General features: G+C 37.1%; 1 protein-coding gene across 2 annotated transcripts in view; it reads left to right on the forward strand.

Moving 5' to 3' along the window:
* The first annotated feature begins 4,654 nt into the window (after positions 1 to 4,654).
* Positions 4,655 to 21,942, forward strand: part of BAZ1B (bromodomain adjacent to zinc finger domain 1B) — a 57,922-nt gene continuing 40,634 nt past the window's right edge. Inside the window, exons 1-5 of one of the 2 annotated variants that reach the window (XM_025051495.1) lie at positions 4,655 to 4,777; positions 4,979 to 5,099; positions 10,197 to 10,313; positions 13,620 to 13,764; positions 19,093 to 19,294. In XM_025051495.1, coding sequence (XP_024907263.1) covers positions 4,993 to 5,099; positions 10,197 to 10,313; positions 13,620 to 13,764; positions 19,093 to 19,294 — 571 coding nt within the window. In that variant the 5' untranslated portion in view covers positions 4,655 to 4,777; positions 4,979 to 4,992. Of the gene's footprint in view, positions 5,100 to 10,196; positions 10,314 to 13,619; positions 13,765 to 19,092; positions 19,295 to 21,942 lie in introns of both variants that reach the window. The other variant, XM_006918558.3, reaches the window with a different exon arrangement.

Raw genomic sequence — 21,942 nt, forward strand, 5'->3', positions numbered from 1 at the left:
AGTTCTGTCGGTTTGGAGACAGAGTGAGCAGTGACAGGTACATAGAAAATGAAATAATAATAGACTGAAGCAAACCAGGGGAAACGAAGAGAGGAAATGTAATCAGTTCACCATGTGGATCACCTGTGAATAATCCATAATTGTAAGTTATACACTGAATTTTGATTTGACTGCAATATAATTATTTTGAGAATATTCTTGTACATGTGTTTTTAGGAGAGGACAAGGGCTAAGTCCTCATTTTACATTAAGTCAGCAGCTAATATTAAAACAGAAAAACTAAGACAGCATTACATAGGTTATTTAGAAGTATGGAGGTAAAATACCAGAGGAAACAGCTTAACAAATTGAAAATGGCTGCCTAGGGAAGCAGGAAGTGGATGAAGAGAGTGCCATGGGCTGCTTTTTGTAGAACTTTTTTTTTTTTAAACTGCTTATGTGTTTCCATTTTAGAACTATGTTCATCTTGCCATGAAAAGTACATAATTTTAATGTTTAAAATATTTTAAAGAAAAGAAGTCATAGTTGTAGTTTTGGCCAGAAATAATAAATGCCTGAAGTAGGATGCTGTGGGGATGGCAGGAAGGTGATAGTTCAAGATCTTAGGCAGGTAGAATTGATGTTACAGTAGTCCCCATTATCTGTGGTTTTGCTTTCCATGGTCTCAGTTACGCTATGGCAACCGTGGCCTGAAAATATTGGATGGAAAATTCTAGAAATAAACAATTCATTAGTTTTAAATTGCACATTATTTGGCGTAGTGTCTTGAAATCTCACATCGTCCTGCTTTGTCCTGCTCAGGACATAAATTATCCCTTTGTCCAATGTCTCCACAATGTACGTTGCCTGTCTGTTAGTCACTTTGTAGCCATCTTTGTTATCAGATCAACTGTTGGCAGAATCACAGTAACCCTTATTTTACTTAACAATGGCCCCAAAGCTCTAGAGTGGTCATGCTGGCAATTTGGATATGCCAAAGAGAAGCCATAAAGTGCTTCCTTTAAGTGAAAACATGCATGTTTAGGAAAAAAATGTAGGATACGTTAAACAAACTTTCATGACAGAGAGCTTTTCTAAAAGAAGGTGTTTATTGAGCTAAATTCTAGCCAAAAAGAGAACCAAGCCCTGGAGCATGAAGTTTAAATCACCAGCAGCAGGGCTAGTTGAAGACAACATGTCTACCCTCCTGGAGTTGTTGAGCTCTTATATGCAATTTGGAAAATAAAGATAAAAATTGCTTTAAAAAGCATTTACATTGGTTATAGATAAAGGGGGTGGTAGGTGAAGTGGGACTAGTTCTGGGATAGGTGCATAGTCTGTAAGGAAGAAGCGTTTGCTCTTTGGATTGGTTGTGGGCAGCAGTCTACAGTTCATGCATAAGCAAGAAGTGCAACTGCCTGGTAGTCAGCTACTCAGCTATTCTTTTTGGGATAATGGAGGAAATAGCCACCTAGAAGTTAATCCAAAGTTTCAACATACATTCAGGAATGTAAGAAGTCTTTTGTTGGTCTTGCCCCCTGCAGTTAACCGATTAACCTCTGTTGTCTCCTTCCATCCCCAGGCTTGCTGTAATTTAATTTAGGACCTCAGAATTTTCTGCCTGTCACATATATAGGATTCGATGCTATCTACAGTTCCAGGCATCCACTGGCGGTCTTGGAACGTTTCCCTGGGCGTAAGAGGGGACTACTGATCTGTTTGATTCTATGGCTGTGGACCTGTGAGGTTGTAAGGAAAGTGAGGCCATTAATAGAAATAAAAAAAAACAAACAAACACCCAGATGGAGCAGATGGTAGAGGGAAGAAGATAATAAATTGTGGGTTTGGGATGTTTTGAGTTTGAGGAACCAACAGGACAGGCAGGAAAAGACTAGCCAGAAGCTGGAACTTTCTAAGCAACGGTCTGTGTCTGCATCAGTGAAGGCTGGGTGTGTGGCAGGGCATAGCTCCATATGACACAGACCACAAAAACAGGCACTGCTGACTGAGCTCATGTCATAAAACTACCCAGGGGAGACCTGCAGAGGGAAATGTGCTATGCTTCTATTGTGTCATTCCTGCATTTAAGCAATCACAGTTGACTTTGAGCGGTAGAAGCACACATTTTAATCTCTGCCCTTTATTATTGTTTATTCAAATGTTGGGAGAGAAAACACATTGAACAACAAATTTTGCTAAGATTACGATTTAAAAAACCTTGAGAGTTCAGTGAAAGCAAATGTGGGCTGGAACAATCGTGAAAAGGCATTAGGAAGAAAAGTATGTAATTCAGATGCATAGAGGAGAAAGAAATATACTTACAGCAGTGGAGAATAAACAGTGAATTCTGGGAATTAGGAGGAAGTGGTCTACTTGGGGCTTGCTGAGAGTTAGGCATTCAAAGACTGGACAGAGTAAACTCACAAGGGTTTTGTTGGCAACAGGAGTCAATGAAAATATTAGAACAGGAAATTGATAGTTACTTTAGTTTAGTTCCCATTTTTTTCCCCATGTTCAGGACAAGATGTTAAAATCTTATGTTAATCAGATTGTTTGTAAATTTGAGCCATAGAAATGGAGGACATCCACCAAGCGAGTCACATTAAAGTTTATTTTTTATATTGTAAAACTAGTACTACAGAAAATGAATTGAAAAACATAAAAAAACCCCAAAACAACCCAGTAATTCCGCCTCTCCAAGGTGAGCACTGTTCTTTACTTGGGGAGGCCCTTATCAACTCCTTATTTTGGGGCTCCAGTTGATAAGCTGTGCACTCGAAGCTTTACCTCCAGCTTCCACTCGGGATTCAGAATTCCAATTATGTTCTGGATGGCTCTCCAGGGTGCCTCAGGTTCTCATGGCTAAAACTGAGCCTATCGCTGATTCTCTCATTCTAGATCTCTACCAATACCAGAGCTGGATTCCAGCCCATATTGGCCCCAAAAGCTTAAACAATTATGGTGACTGTTCTCATGTGCCATTAGATGCTTTATTTGAAATACCAAATATTTTCCTAAAATTTGTTTCTTAATGTTTTTAGAGTCTTTACTTTTGTATTCTATTAGCTATCTAGTCATGCAAATGTCTCTCCCATTCGTCACCTAGTCTGTGCCTCTCAAATCTGTCCGCCTGTCTCCACTGATCTTGTTACATTTGAGGCCCTTGCTATCACTGCCACAAACTATTGCAGTTTCCTTCAAAGTGGTCACTTAAATTGAACCATCAAATGCTGTGCCCAGGGTGATCACTTCTTTTGCCACTCCCGTCTCTTGATACTTTCTGCCTCAAAACCCCTGTTTTAGGCACATGTTCTGAATTTACCAAGTCTGTCCTGCTGCTCCCTCTGCCTATGTTTATCATTTTTGTGCCTAGTCAAGTGCTACTTATCTTTTTACAATCAACTCAAATGCCATATTTCCTGAGGTTTCTCCTAATCGTTAGAAGAAATGGCTCCTGAAGGAAGATAAGCTCCCTTCTCTGGTAGGTAATCAGAGGAGTATCCATAGGGGTGGCCTCTGACCGAAAACTTGTTTTACTGAGGGTATACTTCTCACCACAAGGTGAGAAGAAAAGAAGAAAACGTCTGGTATGGGCATACTGCATTCAGGGACATCTAGCAGTCCAGCCCTGTTGAACAAGCTGAGAAAGTATGTTCTTGTGCCACTGAGGATCTTTGAACTGAGGGAAACACTTTTGTAGGGAGAGAATTACTATGAATGTGTTTCTGATTGCATTGCATACCCAAACAGATTTTGGACTATGTGGGTGCAGTCAGCTTGGAGAAGCAGCTCAAATGTCCTCACCCAGGCAGTTATCACTATTTACTGTGCACTTTGTTCAGCACTTGTCTCATAGAACTGGTTGTCTTATTTTTTTCAGGGCAGTCTTTTTCCCCCTATAGCACCTAACAGGGTTATTAACATTGTAGGTGCTAGTAAAGACCATTTGAAGGAATAGTCTCTTTAATAGATGGATGCCCTTTAACATTTTTGTCAAGAAGCTTCTATATTATCTTTTCCAGTCAGCTCCTAGAAACAAGCACCATACTAATATCAAGATCTCAACCACACTCTCGTCCAGAAGTTAACTTTGGGGTGAACAGGCTGGAGTTCAAGTTGCCCTTCAGTAGGGCCTTTGCCTGGGCAAGGTCTTGGGGTTACTTCCCGCCAACCCCTTCTCCCATCCGATCTACCCGGGCGTGGCCGAGCGCGGCGCCTTTAAGGAGGGGGCGGAGCAGAAGTGGAAAGACAAAGCCCCTGGCCGCGCTTCCCCCTCCCCCCTCCGGCACGCCACACGGACAGTGGTGCCCGGATGTCGGTGTCGCCGTCAGTGACAGATGGCGCAGTGTCAGTATATGTTAAGGGGCTTCTCTGGCTTGACCTCCTTGAATTCCCGGCTTTTCGGTTCCCCGCTATTTCCCACTACCAACTCCGCCTCTGGAAGTCCGCACGCCCGTCACCACAGCTTACATAACGTGACCTTTCACCTCTTCATACTGCCCTCTGATGCGCTGCAACCCAACTAAGCGGTCGGGGAAGGGGGCGGGACCCAAGAGCAGAGCGGCAGTTCCTTTGAGCCAATAGGCTGTGAGCGCTGACCAGCTCTCCGCCTATTGGAGCATTAGCCACCGGCGCCACAGGGGAGCAAGTTAGTGTGTGAGCTGGCCGGGTGGGGGGGTGGAGGGGAATCTCCCGCCATTTTTCAATAATTTCCTCCCGTGCAGCTGAGGAGTCGTGACTGCCGAACGCGGGGACTGGTAGCGAAGGTTGGCTGGAGGCTGCCAGGCGGAGCAGCGGTGTGCGTAGGAGTTCTGCGCCCTTAGGTCCAGTTCCATGGCCCTCGCGCGGCCGCGCCAGCAGTGAGGGAGCCGACTTCGCGCCGCCCTCTCACCCCTCCCCTCCCCCATCCCACCCCCGGGAGCCAGGCGCTCGCTCCGGGCCGCGGGGCCTAGTGTTGCGCCGTGGGCTCGCCGAGCAGCTGCCGCCGCCTTCTTTGCAGCCGCCGCCACCGCGATGGCGCCGCTCCTGGGCCGCAAGCCCTTCCCGTTGGTGAAGCCTCTTCCCGGCGAGGAGCCGCTCTTCACCATCGCGCACACTCAGGAGGCCTTCCGCACTCGGGAGTATCCTTTTCTAGGGGCGCCAGCCTGGCCGCCCGCGGGGTGGGGCATAGTAGGTTGGGGGTCGCTGGGCCGGTGGGCCTTGCTGCCCTGCGCCAGTGGCAGATGTCAGCGTGCTCGGCGACGGCGGGCCTGAACTCTGAGCCCGAGCCCGCGGTTCTGGGGGGCCAGCGGGCGGGGGTGCGGGCCTGCCCCTCTCAGGGCGCTACGGAGCCCCTCGCTCTCCATCCTTTTCCCCGGCTCCGCACTTTGTTCCCAGGCCTCGCTGTTGAGAAGAGACCCCCTCCCCCCCGGGGTTGGCTTTAGGCCCTAAGAACCACGGGGAGCAGGATCTTCTTTGCTTTTTTCTTTTAAAATTAAACCTTCAACGTAAGTTTTTGAAATCGTATCCGCGCGGCCTCGTGATCGGCTTGTACAAGTCTCGACTGCGTCGTACCCCGATCTCTGCGGGGGCATTTGTGTTTTTTCTCTTGCCGAGTGGACTTTAGGCTGGTGATGAACTGACAGGATTGTGAGGCACAAAACCAAGAATAAATTTCCAGACTTAAGGAAAGGGAAGGAAAACAGTTACCTTGTAGGAGCTGCTGCCCTTCTTCCCTGGGCATGCTCAGGTTTGAAGTTTTGACGATTTAGAAGGAGGTTGGTTTTTGATTGTAAGTAAAATAATAAATAGGTACCATGATAGACTTAAGATTTTTATGTTGTATTTTAGAAGCACCAGGCTAATGTTTTAAATACGCAGCATCCTCTCTTCTAATCATTGTTTCTTGCATAAGGTTATTAGTCTCTCGGTTAAAAGTTGTACGACTTTTATTTACTTTTTTTATCGATGCCAGTTGAGTCCTTTTCGAAGCTTAAGCGTAAAAATGGTTTCTGAATCAAGCTTTCTTTAATGTACTGAAAACTTCAAGAGTGAAGGCTAATGTATTACTCAGTTTTACTTAATGTATAATTTTAGCCCTTTCCCTTTGGAAGGACTTGATTTCTTGTGGTTTCTGTTAACTTCTGTATAGAGAAGTGCCCACGTGAGCGATATCATTTAATTTCTCTTTGATTCTCCTTTTAATGTAATACTTTATAGAATAATCTCATTCTTGTTTGAGTGCAGTTTGTGAATGTTGGATGTTTACATACAAAGAGACCTGGGAAGTGAGTCCGTGCTGTAAGAAGGCTCTTAAAATATGATTATAGCATCTCAGAGCTGAATTGATCTAGATGGTCAGATTCTCCTGTCTGATTTGTCAGGTGGGCCCAGAGAATTGAGGTTGACTTGTTAAAGGTCACACATACTGTAAATGATGGGAGTCAGGCTTAGAATTCTGTGCCTCAGAATTTTCCTACCTCATCCCTGTAAGTAAATCAAAAGAACGGTGGAATGATCCTCCTTCCTTTTGATGCTAGTCCACTTTTGTGTCAGTTTGTGATATAAGGTAAACATGTATTTAAGAGAGGGGTGGGAGTGGTAATTGGTTCTTTTCCTTGTCCTGTTAGGACTTTTGGATTGCTCTGGAGAAGTATACTAGCTCTACTAAATGTAGCATTATTCTAAAGATGCCCTACTTTTTTTTTTTTTAAATAACATTCCAAACATTGGTGGAGTAAAAAATTACTCGTGGGAATCTGCCATATCCTTTTAAAATGTTATTCAGATGTCATTTTGTTTTAGCAGTTGATGGTTACTCACACTATTATCAGGTGTTAATTTTTCAGGTCTGGTTCTAATGGAGCATAAGAAACATGCAGTAGAGAACAGACAGGTTCTAAGTCTGATGGGTACTGAACCATGGCAAAAATGGCTGTAGATAGCTAATTTTGAACTGGCAGCACAGGCTTTTTCATATTTACTGAAATCATTGAAATATAATGATATGTATTAGGAGTTACTCTTTAATGATTACAGTTGAAAACTGAAACTTCTAAAATGGTATGTATTTAATAAAAATCTTCATTTAAAAAATTTCCGATACCAGTATTTAGAACCCTTTTAAAGGAGTTCTTAAATTGTGTTATATATTGGGGTGAAATTGCTCACTTGGGAATTTCTACAATTGTAAGCACTTTAAGGATGGTTTTTAAACAGTTGTATTGTGTGGTTGGTAGGTTGGCATATTTCTTTATTAGACTATTAGGGATTTCGTAGACGGAAACAAATATGTGATTGGGTAACAGCTGCATTTGAAGTAGTTATTTCCAGTTCTTAATTTATATTTACAATTATGTTTTTAATAGGATTTGATACTTTAATTTTCTTCTAATGCTTGCCTTTTGACTGTATGTGTATTCTGTAGCAAATTTATATGATGTTTTATTGACTTAAAGCTGTGAGTATTGGTATGTTCTCGAAACATCATTGTACATCTTCATTAAACTTAATAGTGGTCATTGTGAATCATGCACACATTTAATGAGTGGGTGTTATATTATTGATGATTGTTTATTGTAATGTGTCTTTGAATCTGGTACATTACTCGGGTAGTACTACAGGCAAGACACTAGAACTTAGTTGGAAAAATTTATTGGAATCAATTCTTGATGTGATTATTTGACAATAAGGTGATAACACTAAGTCAAGAGGGGTTGTAAGGAGGAACTGAACCTACAAGCAGCCTGTTGAAGATTAATATTTTTGTCGTATTACTTTATTCTCATTTCTAAAGCCTAACTAGTTCATAATCTTTATGGCATCAATATTTGAGAACTTTTAGCTGGTGTAATGAGGAGGGGCTATTAGAATATGGCCAGAATTATTTGACTTGCCTAGGAAAACATGACTAGAGCACATTTAAAGAGTCAAGTAAAGTTGTGGTTGCAGGACAGGATCTTATTGGGCCGTTGGAATACTGAGCTCTTACGTGATTTTTATAATTTGATATCTTTAAAGTAACAAGTCATACCAGATTAGAGTTATTTTTAACTTAACGACAAACTGGTCCAAAGAGAGAAAATAGGATAAAAAGCAAATCTTGTTTTGGCACTTTGTCATCTCACTTAGAACTCTTAGGGTTATAGTTGTGCTTATTTAACCTCCATACTTTTCATGGGCTACTTTCTTTGAGGCTATCAAGTACTTTATTGAAAGAAACGGTCCTTACAAGGCTAACGAGAATAAAGAAGTATCATTTTGTGGTGAAGAGGTAGCTCCTGAACTAATGAAAAAGTAGATACCTGATGAGATAGTCTAGGATTTGAAAATATCATTTATAGCTTACACAACCTTTGGAGAATTGCTTTGACATTTTGTCCGCAGTTATATGTGCCGCAGTGGCTGGAACATAAAAACCTCAATTAGCATTTGCTCTGAGTGGTTATTTGAGAGTGAGCAACTTATTTTGGTAATCTAAAATCTGAAATAGGATTTAGAGGCAAATCCATCTTGTTGATTGGTTAGTTAGGATAATGGAAGCCACACTAGTTCTTTTTCTCTCTATACAGTAGCCTTCCCTCCCCCCATCCGCAGGGGATTCATTCTAAGACCTTCAGTGGGTGGATGCCTTGAAATAGTACCGAAATATTGAAATATTACTGAACTCTATATATGTTTTTTCTTATACATACATATCTGTGATAAAGTTTAAGGCTTCTCTTTGGCATATTCGAATTGCTAGCAACACTTCTCTTGCACTTTGGGGCCATTATTAAATAGAGTAAAAGTTACTTGAACACAGCACTTCAACAACCAGACAGTCAATCTGATAACAGATGGCTACTAAGTGACTAAAGGGTGGGCATCTTATACAACTGGATACTCTGGACAAAGAGATGATTCAGGGAGCGGGATGGAACGAAATTTCATTACACTAAGAATGGCGTGCAATTTAAAACAATAAATTATTTCTGCAATTTTCCATTTAATATTTTCGGACCACATTTGATTGGATGACAAACTGGAAGGCGAAACTGCAGATAAGGGGGACCATATAGATTTTTATAAATTATCAATAATTGGTTTTACATAGCTTTATATGGAAGTCTGACTCCTGATTTTTACTGTTAACTCTATTTTGTTTAATCTTTTAAATTTTAACACCTTCTTTGATGAAGAAAATAGACTTATTGCATTGTTTTTATTAGATCCAGAGAATGATGTAGTGAGGAAAGTTGATTTTACTGTTGGCTAAAACTATTTTCGTCTCTGTTCTGTTTTTCACTGATCATAACCCTAGAAAACCAACAATCTCCATGTGTTAAAAATGAATTATTGTGAAGTAATATTATGGAGGGGAGCTGTTTAAATACTGTTATTTCAACCAGTATAAAAAGTATCACTTGGAAAGTACAGAGATTGGCAGCTAATTCTCTAGTTGTGGTGTCAGTTTATTTTATTGCATAGCATCTGTTGCTATGCTAAAAGTAAATTAGTTACTTGTCATTTGAATTCGAATGTGGCTGGCTGATAGTGAATTCCAGTTGGGATGTTGTGGAAAGTTACCATGTATATGGCACTAATTTATGATGTTCTCTTCCTCCTCCTCTTTCAGGAACAACAGCTAGTAAATAACTTGTGAATGTATTATTATTGTAAAGGCTGGATAAATATATCAAAATTATTTTTAGGACTTTATGGATTTTTTTTAAACCCCACTAATGAATCAACAGGTGTTTCTAAGGTAGACTGGAAGGCTTTTAGTAAATGGATCATTAGCAGGTACATCAGGTTTATTTCAAACTGCATGTGAGACTGGACTGGTCATCTCATCTTACTGTGGAACTGAGTTTTAGACTTGCTAACCATCTGAGTTGTGTAACAATTCCACATACCTTAAATTCTTATTCCTTAAGACTTAGGTCTTATTTTGCCTTTATTTTTTCTTATGAATTTTTAGTACTGTCTTTTGAAATGTAACTCGGGTGAATTGAAGAAATCACATTTATACTAAAATATTAATATTTTATTTGTAAAACATGACAAACCATTCTAATCAAAGTTTAGTCTTAATCATCTTTTTTGGATTTGCCAATTAAAAACTGATTTTATCTTCTCATGCTATACATCATAGAAAGGATATTATAGGTTTTTTTCTATATATGGTAAGTATTTTATGGATATGGATTAGAAATCTCTGTTGCTTGAATATTGTTTTCCTGAGCTACTGCTAACAGAGAATATGAAGCTCGCTTGGAAAGGTACAGTGAGCGCATTTGGACATGTAAGAGTACCGGAAGTAGTCAGCTAACACACAAGGAGGCCTGGGAGGAGGAACAGGAAGTTGCTGAACTGTAAGTAAGAGAAGCATTGCTCTTCTAGCACCATCTTCATATTATTAGGAAAGGGGGAATAGTAACTGTAAAGCAATATTTGTATTTAAATTTATGGGGCATCAGTTGAAATACATTATATTATATAATGGTGTCTGAGTGCCTTTGCCTAGTGGCATTTTGCTAGTAACAAATTGTGTGGAAATGTAGTTGTGTGTATATTTAGATATTTACCAGGCTCTTGAATGTTCTTGCTCTGTACTTTTACCTTATTAGTATTCTGGAAATTTGGTTCTAAGCAATGGAAGTAAATATGATCTAGAAGTAATTTGGAGGCAGCAGATGAGCAGAAAGTTTTATTTTGTGATTCTTTGAAGTTTAAGACAGTATTTACAGCAGCTATCAAAAATAAATACACAATTTGAAGACCATTTAAGTGGGCTGGTTGAATGAGATGTCTTAAAATAAAAATCCTGTCTGTATTCAAAGTGCCTACTTATCTGGGTCTTTTCTCAAAGAAAACACTCAGAATTTGGGCACTTGGTACATGTAAAAGATAACAAAAACTAGAGATGATAAAACCACTCTTGGTAATTTGGAATAGAAGCTTCTTCTATGGACTTCTTATTGGTTTCTCTTGATATCAGACAAGCAGAGAGCATACAGTTTAGTAATCTAATACTATTCTGCTCTTTTGTTGGTATAATAGAGTACTGGGTTCAGTTGAGACCTGGTTTCTAGTCATGGGTCCATCATTGACTGATAATTACTAAAATCTGTTAACCTGGCCGGCACCTGTTTCTCCTTTGCTTGAGTCACTTATATCAGGGGTCCCCAAACCCCGGGCCAAGAACCAATGCTGGGTCAGTGGCCTGTTAGGAACTTGGCCTCACAGCAGGAGATGAGCAGCGATTGAGCTAGTGAAACTTCATTTGTATTTGCAGCCGTTCCCCAGCGCTAGCATCACTGCCTCAGCTTCACCTCAGATCATCAGGCATTAGATTCTCATGGGAGTACCAGTCCCTGGTGCCAAAAAGGTTGGGGACCACTGACTTACATCATTCCGTTTTTGATTAGTGTATTTATGTATATCGCTTATTTAGTGTACTAGGCCAGGGGTTGGCCAACCTTTTTTGTAAAGTGCCATTTACTAAATATTTTAGGGTTTATGGGCTTCATGGTCTTTGTCTCAACTTTTAATTCAGGTTGTACAGTAAAAACAGCCATAGATAATATATAAACAAGTGACTGCTTCTAATAAAATTTTATTTACAAAAACCGATAGCAGGCTAGATTTGGCCCATGGGCTGTTGCTGCCTCCTGTATTAGCCTGTAAACTTCTTGAGGGCCAGCCTCATATTTTACTTATTCTTGAATTGGTTACTGTACCTAAGCACAGTCCTCTGCACTATATATAAGCACATACTGTTTGCTCTTTGCAAATAGAGATAGTGCTACTTTCTCTGGGTGTGTTTTTGGGAATAAAAGAAACTTACCTGGAGTTGTTATAGAAAAGTTCATGAAGACGGTGATGTTTGAAGACAAGATGAGACATTTGTATTCAGTGAACCGTGTGAAGACGGCAATAATTTTCGAACAGAAAAGATACATATGGTACAGTGATGATCGAATTTGGGCTTTGAGAAGTTTAATCTGGAAGCAGTGTGTAGGATGAGTTAGAGAAGAGGCAGGTGTGAAGTCTGTAGGCTAGCTAGCATAGTGTTTAGGTAGTGAGTCATTGCATTATTGAGAATAGAAAGAATGAGATGGATTCTCTTAATTCTTCCTGAAAAGAGGGTTTCGGCTATAACTTTGGAAAACCACTACATACTTTGTTTTTGAAAAGCCATAGCATTAACATATTAAAGATTTTCAGAAGACCTGTAGGAAAGGAACTTAAGCTTGGTTTAATCTTGTGTGTTTCGAATTGAATTGACCTCAGAATTGATTACATCAAAGTGAAGTTCTGAAGAACACACTTGGGGAATGTTTTATGTGATTTGATAGCTAACAAAATATAGGGGGCAATGGGAGGAATTACTGAAAAAGACAAGTTTTACAATTTTTATTCGAAGTAGAAATCTTTTTCTATTTTAAGAATATAAATAATACAGAGTTAATAAAAGAATCTGAACATCATTGTCCAGTCTCACTCAGAAATAACAATGAAATTTAAGCTGAGTGACTGTAGGGTTTAATGAGAAGAGAGTGAGTTAATAGGGGCCAAGAAAGGCCTTATGAAATTGAGGAAGTCTGAGGACATCTCGGAAGGATGATCAAGCTATAAGGGAGGACAGTGGAGAGAGAACAAAGGTAACAGCCTTAACAAAGGCAGGGAAATGAGAAGCTTATGGATTGTGATTAGCGAATAGATAACTCAGTGGGTTAATTGTAAGGAGTATGATAAGAGATTTTCAGTCTAGCAGTCAGTTAGTGGAACATTTGTAGTTATAAACAGTACAGAAAACGATTGAAAATATTGTAATACAACAATGAGCCTAATACTTGCATTTACGTGAATTCTTATGCCCGATGCTCCCCTTCGCCCACAGCACAAATGTTATACTCTGGTCAGAAATGAATATCTAACAACTAATCATTTAGGTTGGTTCCTGTTTTCTGCTACCATCAAGAATCCAGCAGTGAAAATCTTTGTGCATGTATGACAGTTTTTGATAATTGTTGTCAAACTGCTTTCCAAGAGTTGAAACATAGGCTAACAGCAGTGTATGAGTGTTATTTTGCACTATTCACTTGCCCATATTGTATATGATTGAAATTCTTTTTTGCTAGTTTAATAAGGGAAAAGTGGTACATCATAGTTTTACTTTGCAAGGGCTTTGGAGTTCAAGTCATGGTTCCAACATGTTAACTCTTGATGTATTTTCCTTATCCATAAAATGAAAATTCTAGGTACCTCATAAGGTATTATGAGAACTGAATGAATATATATTAAAGCATATTATTGATTGAGAAATAACATATAATTATTGCGGTGTCCTAACCAAAAACTAGGAAAAGGCTATGGAAAAAATAATTCACACCTAAAAAGGGAATCTACTGTAAAAACAAACTTGGGAAAATAATCAACCTTATTAATGATATCCCTATTTTTTTCATTTTATAGATGAGGAAATTAACCTGGATAGGTCAGTCTGACATAGCTACTTAAAAGTTCTTTCTTTTTCCTGTGTACCATGTGGTTTTTAATCTTTATTCCCCAATGTCTTGCGTATATTTGCTAAAGAAATGTTTGAATTGACCTGAATTAAAGATCTGGATAGGTTTTTCTGCATTTTCTTGGCAATTAATAACATACTTGTTTAGTTTGAAGGAAGAGTTTCCTGCCTGGTATGAGAAACTTGTTCTGGAAATGGTTCACCATAACACAGCCTCTTTAGAAAAGTTAGTAGATACTGCTTGGTTGGAGATCATGACCAAATATGCCGTGGGAGAAGAGTGTGACTTTGAGGTAAGCGTCGTCTTTTTATTTTTTTAAATGTGATTTGACTCACTAACCATATGTCACGAGTGAAGTGTCTAGTACAGATTATAAAATGCATTTTTGTGTTTATAAAATTGTATTAACATGAAGTTTGCTTTACTTCATATCAAATGTAAGAACCACATTTTAGAACCATATTATTAGAAATGTTTAATTTTATAATCGTTACACTGTGTACCATTGTACTCTTGTTTTCTTTGTGTTATCCCTTTTATGCTATCTTGGCTTTTATTATTATTTTTTGTAATTTCTTTTATACTGTGTTTAAAAGACTTTCGGAAATCTGTGGTACCAACATGCAAGCAATCTCATTTCACTACAGTAGTGGATGAGTTAACTTTTTTCTTTTCCAACTTAAATTTGTTATTTAATTTTCTAGCTCAGATAGCTCAAGGATAACTTACTAAAGTGATAACACTAAAGCTTACTTAATAACACTAAAGCAATCTCTGTATAATCCTTTGAAAGCTTAAAGTAAGAATGTGGAGGAAGGGAACTCAAATTTGTTAAATACCTGTATTTACTGGACACTGGGCTAATCATTCTACATAATATAATGTCTTGCAGAATCTGCACAGAAACGTTGAGATAGGAAACAGGCTCAAATATTTAAATAGGTTGTTTACATTGTTAACTCATATGAGTTATGAGTGATTTCAGCTGTATGCGATGGAAGACCTAAATAACAGTAGCCGGTACTTTTCAAACTTTAGTCTAAATAAAATCACTTATTTTTAAAGTTATTTCAAAAAATAAAATGGAAGGAACACTTCCAAACTCATTTTATGAAGTCAGCATTACCCTGATACCAAAACCAGATAAAGACATTACAAAAAAGAGAAATTACAGGCCAGTATCCTTGATGAACATAGATGTAAAAATTCTCAACAAAGTGTCAGCAAACCGGGTTCAGCAATGCGTTAAAGAGATTTTACACCGTGACCAAATGAGATTCATCCCAGGGGTGCAAGGGTGGTCCACCATCCATAAATCAATCAATGTGATATATCACATTAACACAGTAAAGTATAAAAACCATATGATCTCAATATGTGCAGAAAAAGCATTTGACAAAATCAGCATCCTTTTATGATAAAAACTCAAAACAGGTTTAGAAGGAACATATTTCAACATAATAAAGGCCATATATGACAAACCTTCAGTTACTATCAATGGTGAAAAGCTGGAAATCTTGTCCCAAAGATAAGGAACAAGACAAGGATACCTGCTATCACGATTTCTGTTCAACATAGTAATGGAAGTTCTAGCCACAGCAATCAGACAAGAGAAAAAGATAAAAAGCATCTAAATTGGAAAGGAAGCGGTAAAACTCTTATTATTTGCAGATGAAATGATACTATATATGGAAAACTCCCTAAAGGCCACCAGAAAACTATTAGAACTTGTAAATGATTTCAGTGAAGTTGCAGGATACAGAATCAATATACAGAAAATCCATGTTTTTATACACCAATAATGATCATTCAGAAAAAATTGAAAAGCAATCCCATTTACAATTACATCATAATGTATAAAATACCTAGGAATAAATTTAATCAAAAAGGTGAAAAACCTGCACACTGAAAATGGTAAGATATTGAGGAAAAAAATTAAACAGGATGTAGCTAAATGAAAGGATATCCTGTCTCATGGATTGGAAGTATTAATATTGTTAAAATGTTCTTACTACCTAAAGTTATATATATATACCTATTCAATGCAATCCCTATTAAAATGTCAGTGACATTCTTCTCAATGAGAAAAACTAATCCTAAAATGCAAAAGACCCCTGATAGCCAAAGAAATCTTAAGAGAGAACAAAGTGGGACTCATGCTCCCTGATAGCAAAGTATACTACAAAGCTATAATAATTAAAGTAGTGTGGTACTGGCAGAAAAACAGATGCATAGATCAATGGAATAGGATAGAGAGCCCAGAAAAATCCTCACTTATATGGTCAGTTAATCTACAGTAACAGAAGAGGCAAGGATCTACAGTTGTATAAAGACAGTCTGTTCAATAAATGGTATTGGCAAAACTCGACAGATACATGCAAAAAAAATGAAATTGGACCATTTTTTACCATATACAAAAGTAAACTCAAAGTGGACTAAAGACTTAAATGTTAGACCTGAAATAGTAAAACTCTTGGAAGATAACAAAGGCAGTAAACTTTTTTGACCTCATTCTTAGCAATATCTTTTTGGATATATCTCCTCGAACAAGGGAAACAAATAAAATAGGACTACATCAAACTAAAGTTTTTGCACAGCAAAGGAAACAACAAAATGGAAAGACAGTCTATTGAATGGGAGAAGGTATTTGCAAATGATACATTGATAAAAGGGTTAATACTCAAAATATACAAAGATATATTTTGTATATACAAAATAGACAACATCAAAGCCCAAGCAGTCCAATTAAAAAATGGGCAGAGGACTAAACAGACATTTCTCCCAAAAGGACATGCAGATGGCCAACAGACGTGAAGAGATGCTCAATATCACGAATCATCAGGGAAATGCAAATTAAAACCACAATAAGATATTACCTCATGCCTGTCAAAACGGGTATCATCAGTGAATCAACAAATAAGTATTGGTGATGATGTGGAGAAAAGTGAACCCTCATACACCGTTGGTGGGATTATAAATTAGTGTAGCCACTATGGAAAACAGTATGGAGATTCCTCAAAAATTAAAAATAGAGCTGCCATACAATCTAGCAATTACATTTCTGGGTATTTATCCAAAGAAAACAAAATAATTCATAAGGATATATGCACCCCATGTTCATTGCTGTATTACTAGAAATAGCCAAGATATGGAAGCAACCTATACATCTATTAGTAGATGATGAATGGAAGCAATTTACATGTCCATCAATAGATGAATGGATAAAGATGATATGGTAAATATATACAATGGAATGAATATTATTCAGCAATTAAAAATGAAATCTTGCCATTTGCAAACACCATAGAAGGACATAGAGAGTATTATGCTAAGTGAAATAAATGAGACAGAGAAAGACAAATACCGTGTGATCTCACTTATATGTGGACTCTAAAAACAAAAAAAAGAAAAAACAGACCCATAGATAAAGAGAACAAGCTGATGGTTGTCAAAAGAGAGGGGGTAGGGGAATGGGAATTTTAAAAAAGGAAGATGCAAAACAAGTGAGTTGCTTAAAAAGGAAGTAGGGAGGGTTACTATTTTCCTATTTTGGATAAGGGTTTTATTTTCACAAGGTTGATGTGATCATAGATAGACAATCTCACACATGTAGACATATACAAATGGACACAGACACACTCAATATTCACGAGCCCACCAAATAAACACAAGAGGCAAAGAGAAAAAAGAAAACAGACATACACAGACATGAGGAAAATACAGAGACAAACAAATTGAGAAATGTACACAGATGTAAACACATTTTTCTTACAAACCCATCAACCTGGCTAGTCTGCCCTTGGCAACTAATAGCTAGTTCAGTCAACAGGGAACAGCTGAATAATTGGCCTTGAAAGATTCCTTGTCCAAATGGCTTAAATATATGACCACTACCCAAGGCAAGGAGATAAAAAACCTCATGTCAGGTGCCAATTTGTAGGTCTAGTTAATCCTCCACTGGTGAATGCTACCAAATATTTAAGGAAGAAATAATACCAGTTCTATACAAACTCTTCCAGAAAATAGAAGAGGACAGAATTCTTTGTGATTCATTTTATGAGGTCAGCATTACACTGACACCAAAACCACATAAACACGTTACAAGAAAAAACTACATAGTAAGAAAAAAACATCTGTGTTCCGAGAACACCTTTATGAACGTAGACGTAGACATTCTAATCAGAATTTTAGCAAATGAAATGCAACACTACATTAAAAAGGTTAATACATTATGAGCTAATAGGGTTTATCCTAGGAATATGAGGTGGTTTTAAATTTGTAATTCTTATTGATAAATAAAAACCACATGATCATCTCAGTTTACACAAAAAGCATTTGAGAAAATCCAATATCAATTCCTAATAATTCTCAGCAAACTGCCAATAGAAGGAAACTCATTCGACCTTATTATAGAGGATATTTACAGAATAACTTGCAGCTAACATCATACCTAATGGTAAAAGATTAAATGTCTTCTCTTTCACTCTATTTAACACTGTATTGGAGTTTCTAGCTAGTGTAGTATGTTAAGAAAAAGAAAAGTCATCCAAATTGGAAAACAAGAAGTAAAATTATCTTTATTCTAGACATGATTGTCTGTCTAGCAATTCTTATGGAATCATAAAAGCTGCCAGAACTAATAAATGAGTTTAGCAAAGTAGCAAGATACAAGATAAATATACAAAAACCAATTTGTATCTCTACATGTTAGTAACACAGTTGGAAATTGAAATTTTAAAAAAGCAATACTATTTCAATAACATTAAAAAATATGAACTACTCTGGGAGTAACTCTGACAAAAGACATACATGACTTCTACCTAAAAATTATAAACCATTGCTAAGAGAAATTAAAGAAGACTGTAAATAATGGAGAGAGAGCACTTGTTCATGAGTAAGAAAAATTAATATTAACATGTCAGTTCTCGTATTCAGTACAATTGCAATAAAATCTCAGCAACTTTTTTGTAGCAGTTGCCAAGCTGATTATAAAATTTATTTGGAAATGCAAAGAATCTATACAAAACAACTTTGCAGAACAACAGAGTTAGAGACCTAATACTATCTGATTTAGCGCTTTTAAATTTTAAAGTATTAAGATGGTGTGAAATTGGTGTAAAGGTAGACAAATAGATCAGTGGAATGGAATAGCATCCAGAAATAGACCTACATATTTACGTACATACATATACACATACATGCACACTACTGTTTTTTGGTAGAGGTGGAAAGATAATTAAGTGAAGTAAAGATAGTCTTTTCAGTAGGTGGCGCCCGAATAATTGGATATCTCTATGTATCATTGGTATTTTATAAAGTAGAAATTCTTGAACTGTAATCACAGCTCTGAAGTTTGTGCAGTGATTGCCCATTGGGCTTAGTACATTGGTACATGAATTATGAACTAGATTGTGGTCATTTTATTCTTTTAAGATGTCACATTTTAACCTAGAAGTCTGGGAAATAAAATTGGAAAAATCGCTATACTTGGCTACTTTCGAGTTTAAGTGAATTTTTGTCAGGTAAGGTGGAATGTATATTGAATAATATATTGTAAGTATTATCTTTAGATTTCTAGTTCTTTTATTATCTCTGATTCTCTCTCCTGTTTCCTTTATAGGTTGGGAAGGAAAAAATGCTCAAGGTGAGGATTGTGAAGATTCATCCTTTGGAGAAAGTGGATGAAGAGGCCACTGAGAAGAAATCTGATGGTGCCTGTGATTCTCCTTCAAGTGACAAAGAGAATTCTGGCCAGATCGCTCAGGAGCATCAGAAGAAGGAGGCAATTATAAAAGAGGATGAAGGAAGGAGAGAGAGTATTAGTATGTATAATGCCAGCTTTCCTACGTGACTCCATTTATTTTATTATACACAAATCTTTTTGCATTCTCTGGCTACTAAACTTGTAATTGAGTCTTGAGATAGATAAATAGACTTGCTTTCGTTCGTTATGATTCAGAAAACAACTTAAATACCCACAACACTTTGTAAATCTCCCTGTATAGTTAAGGCCTTTGGAAAGTCATTTCCTCTAGTTGCTTAGTAATCTATGTATACATACTTAGCTACTCAAGATGGTAAAGTTTGCTTGCTTTTTCTCTTTATGTTGGAAATATGTATAAATGTGTGTGGTGGGGAGGGGTCAGGGTAGGAGGGACAAATTCTAATCTCATGTCTCTTCACATTGCAAGCCAGTGTGGTGATTTTAAGATACTTCCTTTTATTTATATTCTATAACTTAAGTCCCTCTATGATGGAAGCTGCCAGAATTTTGAAACTGATGTCTAAAAAAAAATTTAGTGACTTGGCGATTCTAACAATACTGTTTTGAAAGTTGAAGAACTGAGACATAGCCCATTGGCAAAATTACTCGGCCTTGGAAGCCTTCATTTAAAAAAATATTTGTAAATAAGGAATTTGACTGGAATAGATTTCTTTTGTCTCAAAGTATGAGTACTCAAAGAGTTTATGTACTTTGATCCCTCTCTACTGTTAGAGGATCAGATAATTTTATCTCATATTTAAGTGTTACAGAGTTTGAATTAGAATGTTACATTAGAGTGTTATGCTGTCTGTTTTCCATTCTATTTTGTGTCTTTCACATGTTTTGGATATGTGCACATGGTTTTAGAGGGACATCAGGACATCCTTAGGAAACTTTAGATACTGTTGTTGTAGCTGGTCCACCCCAGTTGTTGATAACTTCACTTTATTTATTTCACTTTTTTTTTAATAATTTTTTATTTTTCAGTTATAGTTGACACAACATTATATTAGTTTCAGGTTAATGGATACTTCAGTTTTGTTTTTCACTATGTATTATGAATGCTAATATCTTATGTTTTCCAGTTTTTCTCTTCTTTTTGATTCTGAAGTTCTCTGATATGTACATTACTTACAATTCCCAAGGCTTGACATTGATAAAATGTTTTGGTGAGGTGTTGGGTGATGCTATGTCTTCTAACACTTCTTTTCTTGTAGAATCAGATTATTGGACTACCAATGATGTATTACAATTGTTAATTTCATACGTTAAGCGTTATGTACCAGGAACCCCTAGTTTTAGGCTTCACCTTCTTTTTTAGAGTGTTATGTGCCTTAGTTTAGTTTTTAATTATTGAGATATAATGTTATTGCTAGTATGTGGAAAGACTGGAGGGCAGGCTAAGAATTAGTGTTATGATGTCCTCTGAATGTTTTCAGGGGAAAAATTGATTAGAATTTTCATAAAAATGATAGACAAATTCTAGTATGCAAAATATTTTCTCACCAGGTGATCTGCCTTTTACTTTATGGGGGGAAAATATATATTAGGCAGGAACTTTTCAGCTCTGTGTTCTTAACCTCCCTGTTATAAATTTCTATATTCTTCCTCCATCTTAGAAGGGAGCTATCATTCCTCCTGGCCAAGATACTTGTGCTTTAAATCCCCTTCCCTCCTACTTTCTCAAGAGTTGGATTAACTTTTATTATTCTACTCTACAGTGTTTTTTTAACCTCTTTTTAATGATTCTTTTTGATTTATAAAGTCCCATTTTCTTAAAAATAAATTATATCCTCCCTCGATTCTGTTCTGTTTCTATCTTATTTATTCAAACCAAGATTCTTAAGACTGTTTCTCCATTTTCTGACCATCACTTTATTTCTTATTCTATTACAGTCTAACTTTGGCTTCTTTACTCTTGAAACTATTCCTAATATGATTATAGGTGACCCCCTAATTGCCAATCCACTGATTTCTTAGTCTTTGTTTTGCTTTTCTGTTAATATTTAATTAACACTGTTGGTCTCAATCATATCTTTTAATTTATTTGATACCACAGTCTCTTAGTTCTCCAGCTACTTTTCTGTTTTTTGTTGTTGTTGTTGTTTACCTTTCCCTCCCTGCTATTCCTTAGATTTTTTTCCATAGGGTTTTGTTTCTGCCTTTTTATTTTTTTAATATAAATCTGTTGTATCTCATTCATGCTCTCAGTTTTAAACTATTAATCTGTCTATAGGCTGATGATTCCTAAACGTAGATTAGTTTAATTTCTTAACTTTAGATCTAGTTTTCACTTGTTTGTCTCAGGCAATTCAAATTTAACACATGTAAAGCTAACTTGATCATCTCTTTATGTTGTCTCTCCAAGGCAAGTAAACAAGAACCCTGCTATTTTTTACCTTTCTTACTCAGTTAATGACATCATCATCTACTTGGTCCTGAAGGTAGAGAACTTGGAAACCTTTAACATTCCCACATCTAGTTGGTTACCAAATCTGTCCCTCTAGATACTTCTTGGCTCTTTCATTCTCCATTCCAGGAGCATTAATTCAGATATTTAGCATTGTATCTTCTGATTTCCTTATCTTCTGATTTCCTTATCTTCAGCCTTACCATTTTATTCATTTTCTAACTGCTGAAAGTATTTTCTTAATTTTTCATACTAGTGATTTTTCCAAAATGTACATCTGGTTAATTAGACTAAAA

Source organism: Pteropus alecto, unplaced genomic scaffold, assembly GCF_000325575.1.
Source record: "Pteropus alecto unplaced genomic scaffold, ASM32557v1 scaffold68, whole genome shotgun sequence".
In the NCBI taxonomy this organism is placed as follows: domain Eukaryota; kingdom Metazoa; phylum Chordata; class Mammalia; order Chiroptera; family Pteropodidae; genus Pteropus; species Pteropus alecto.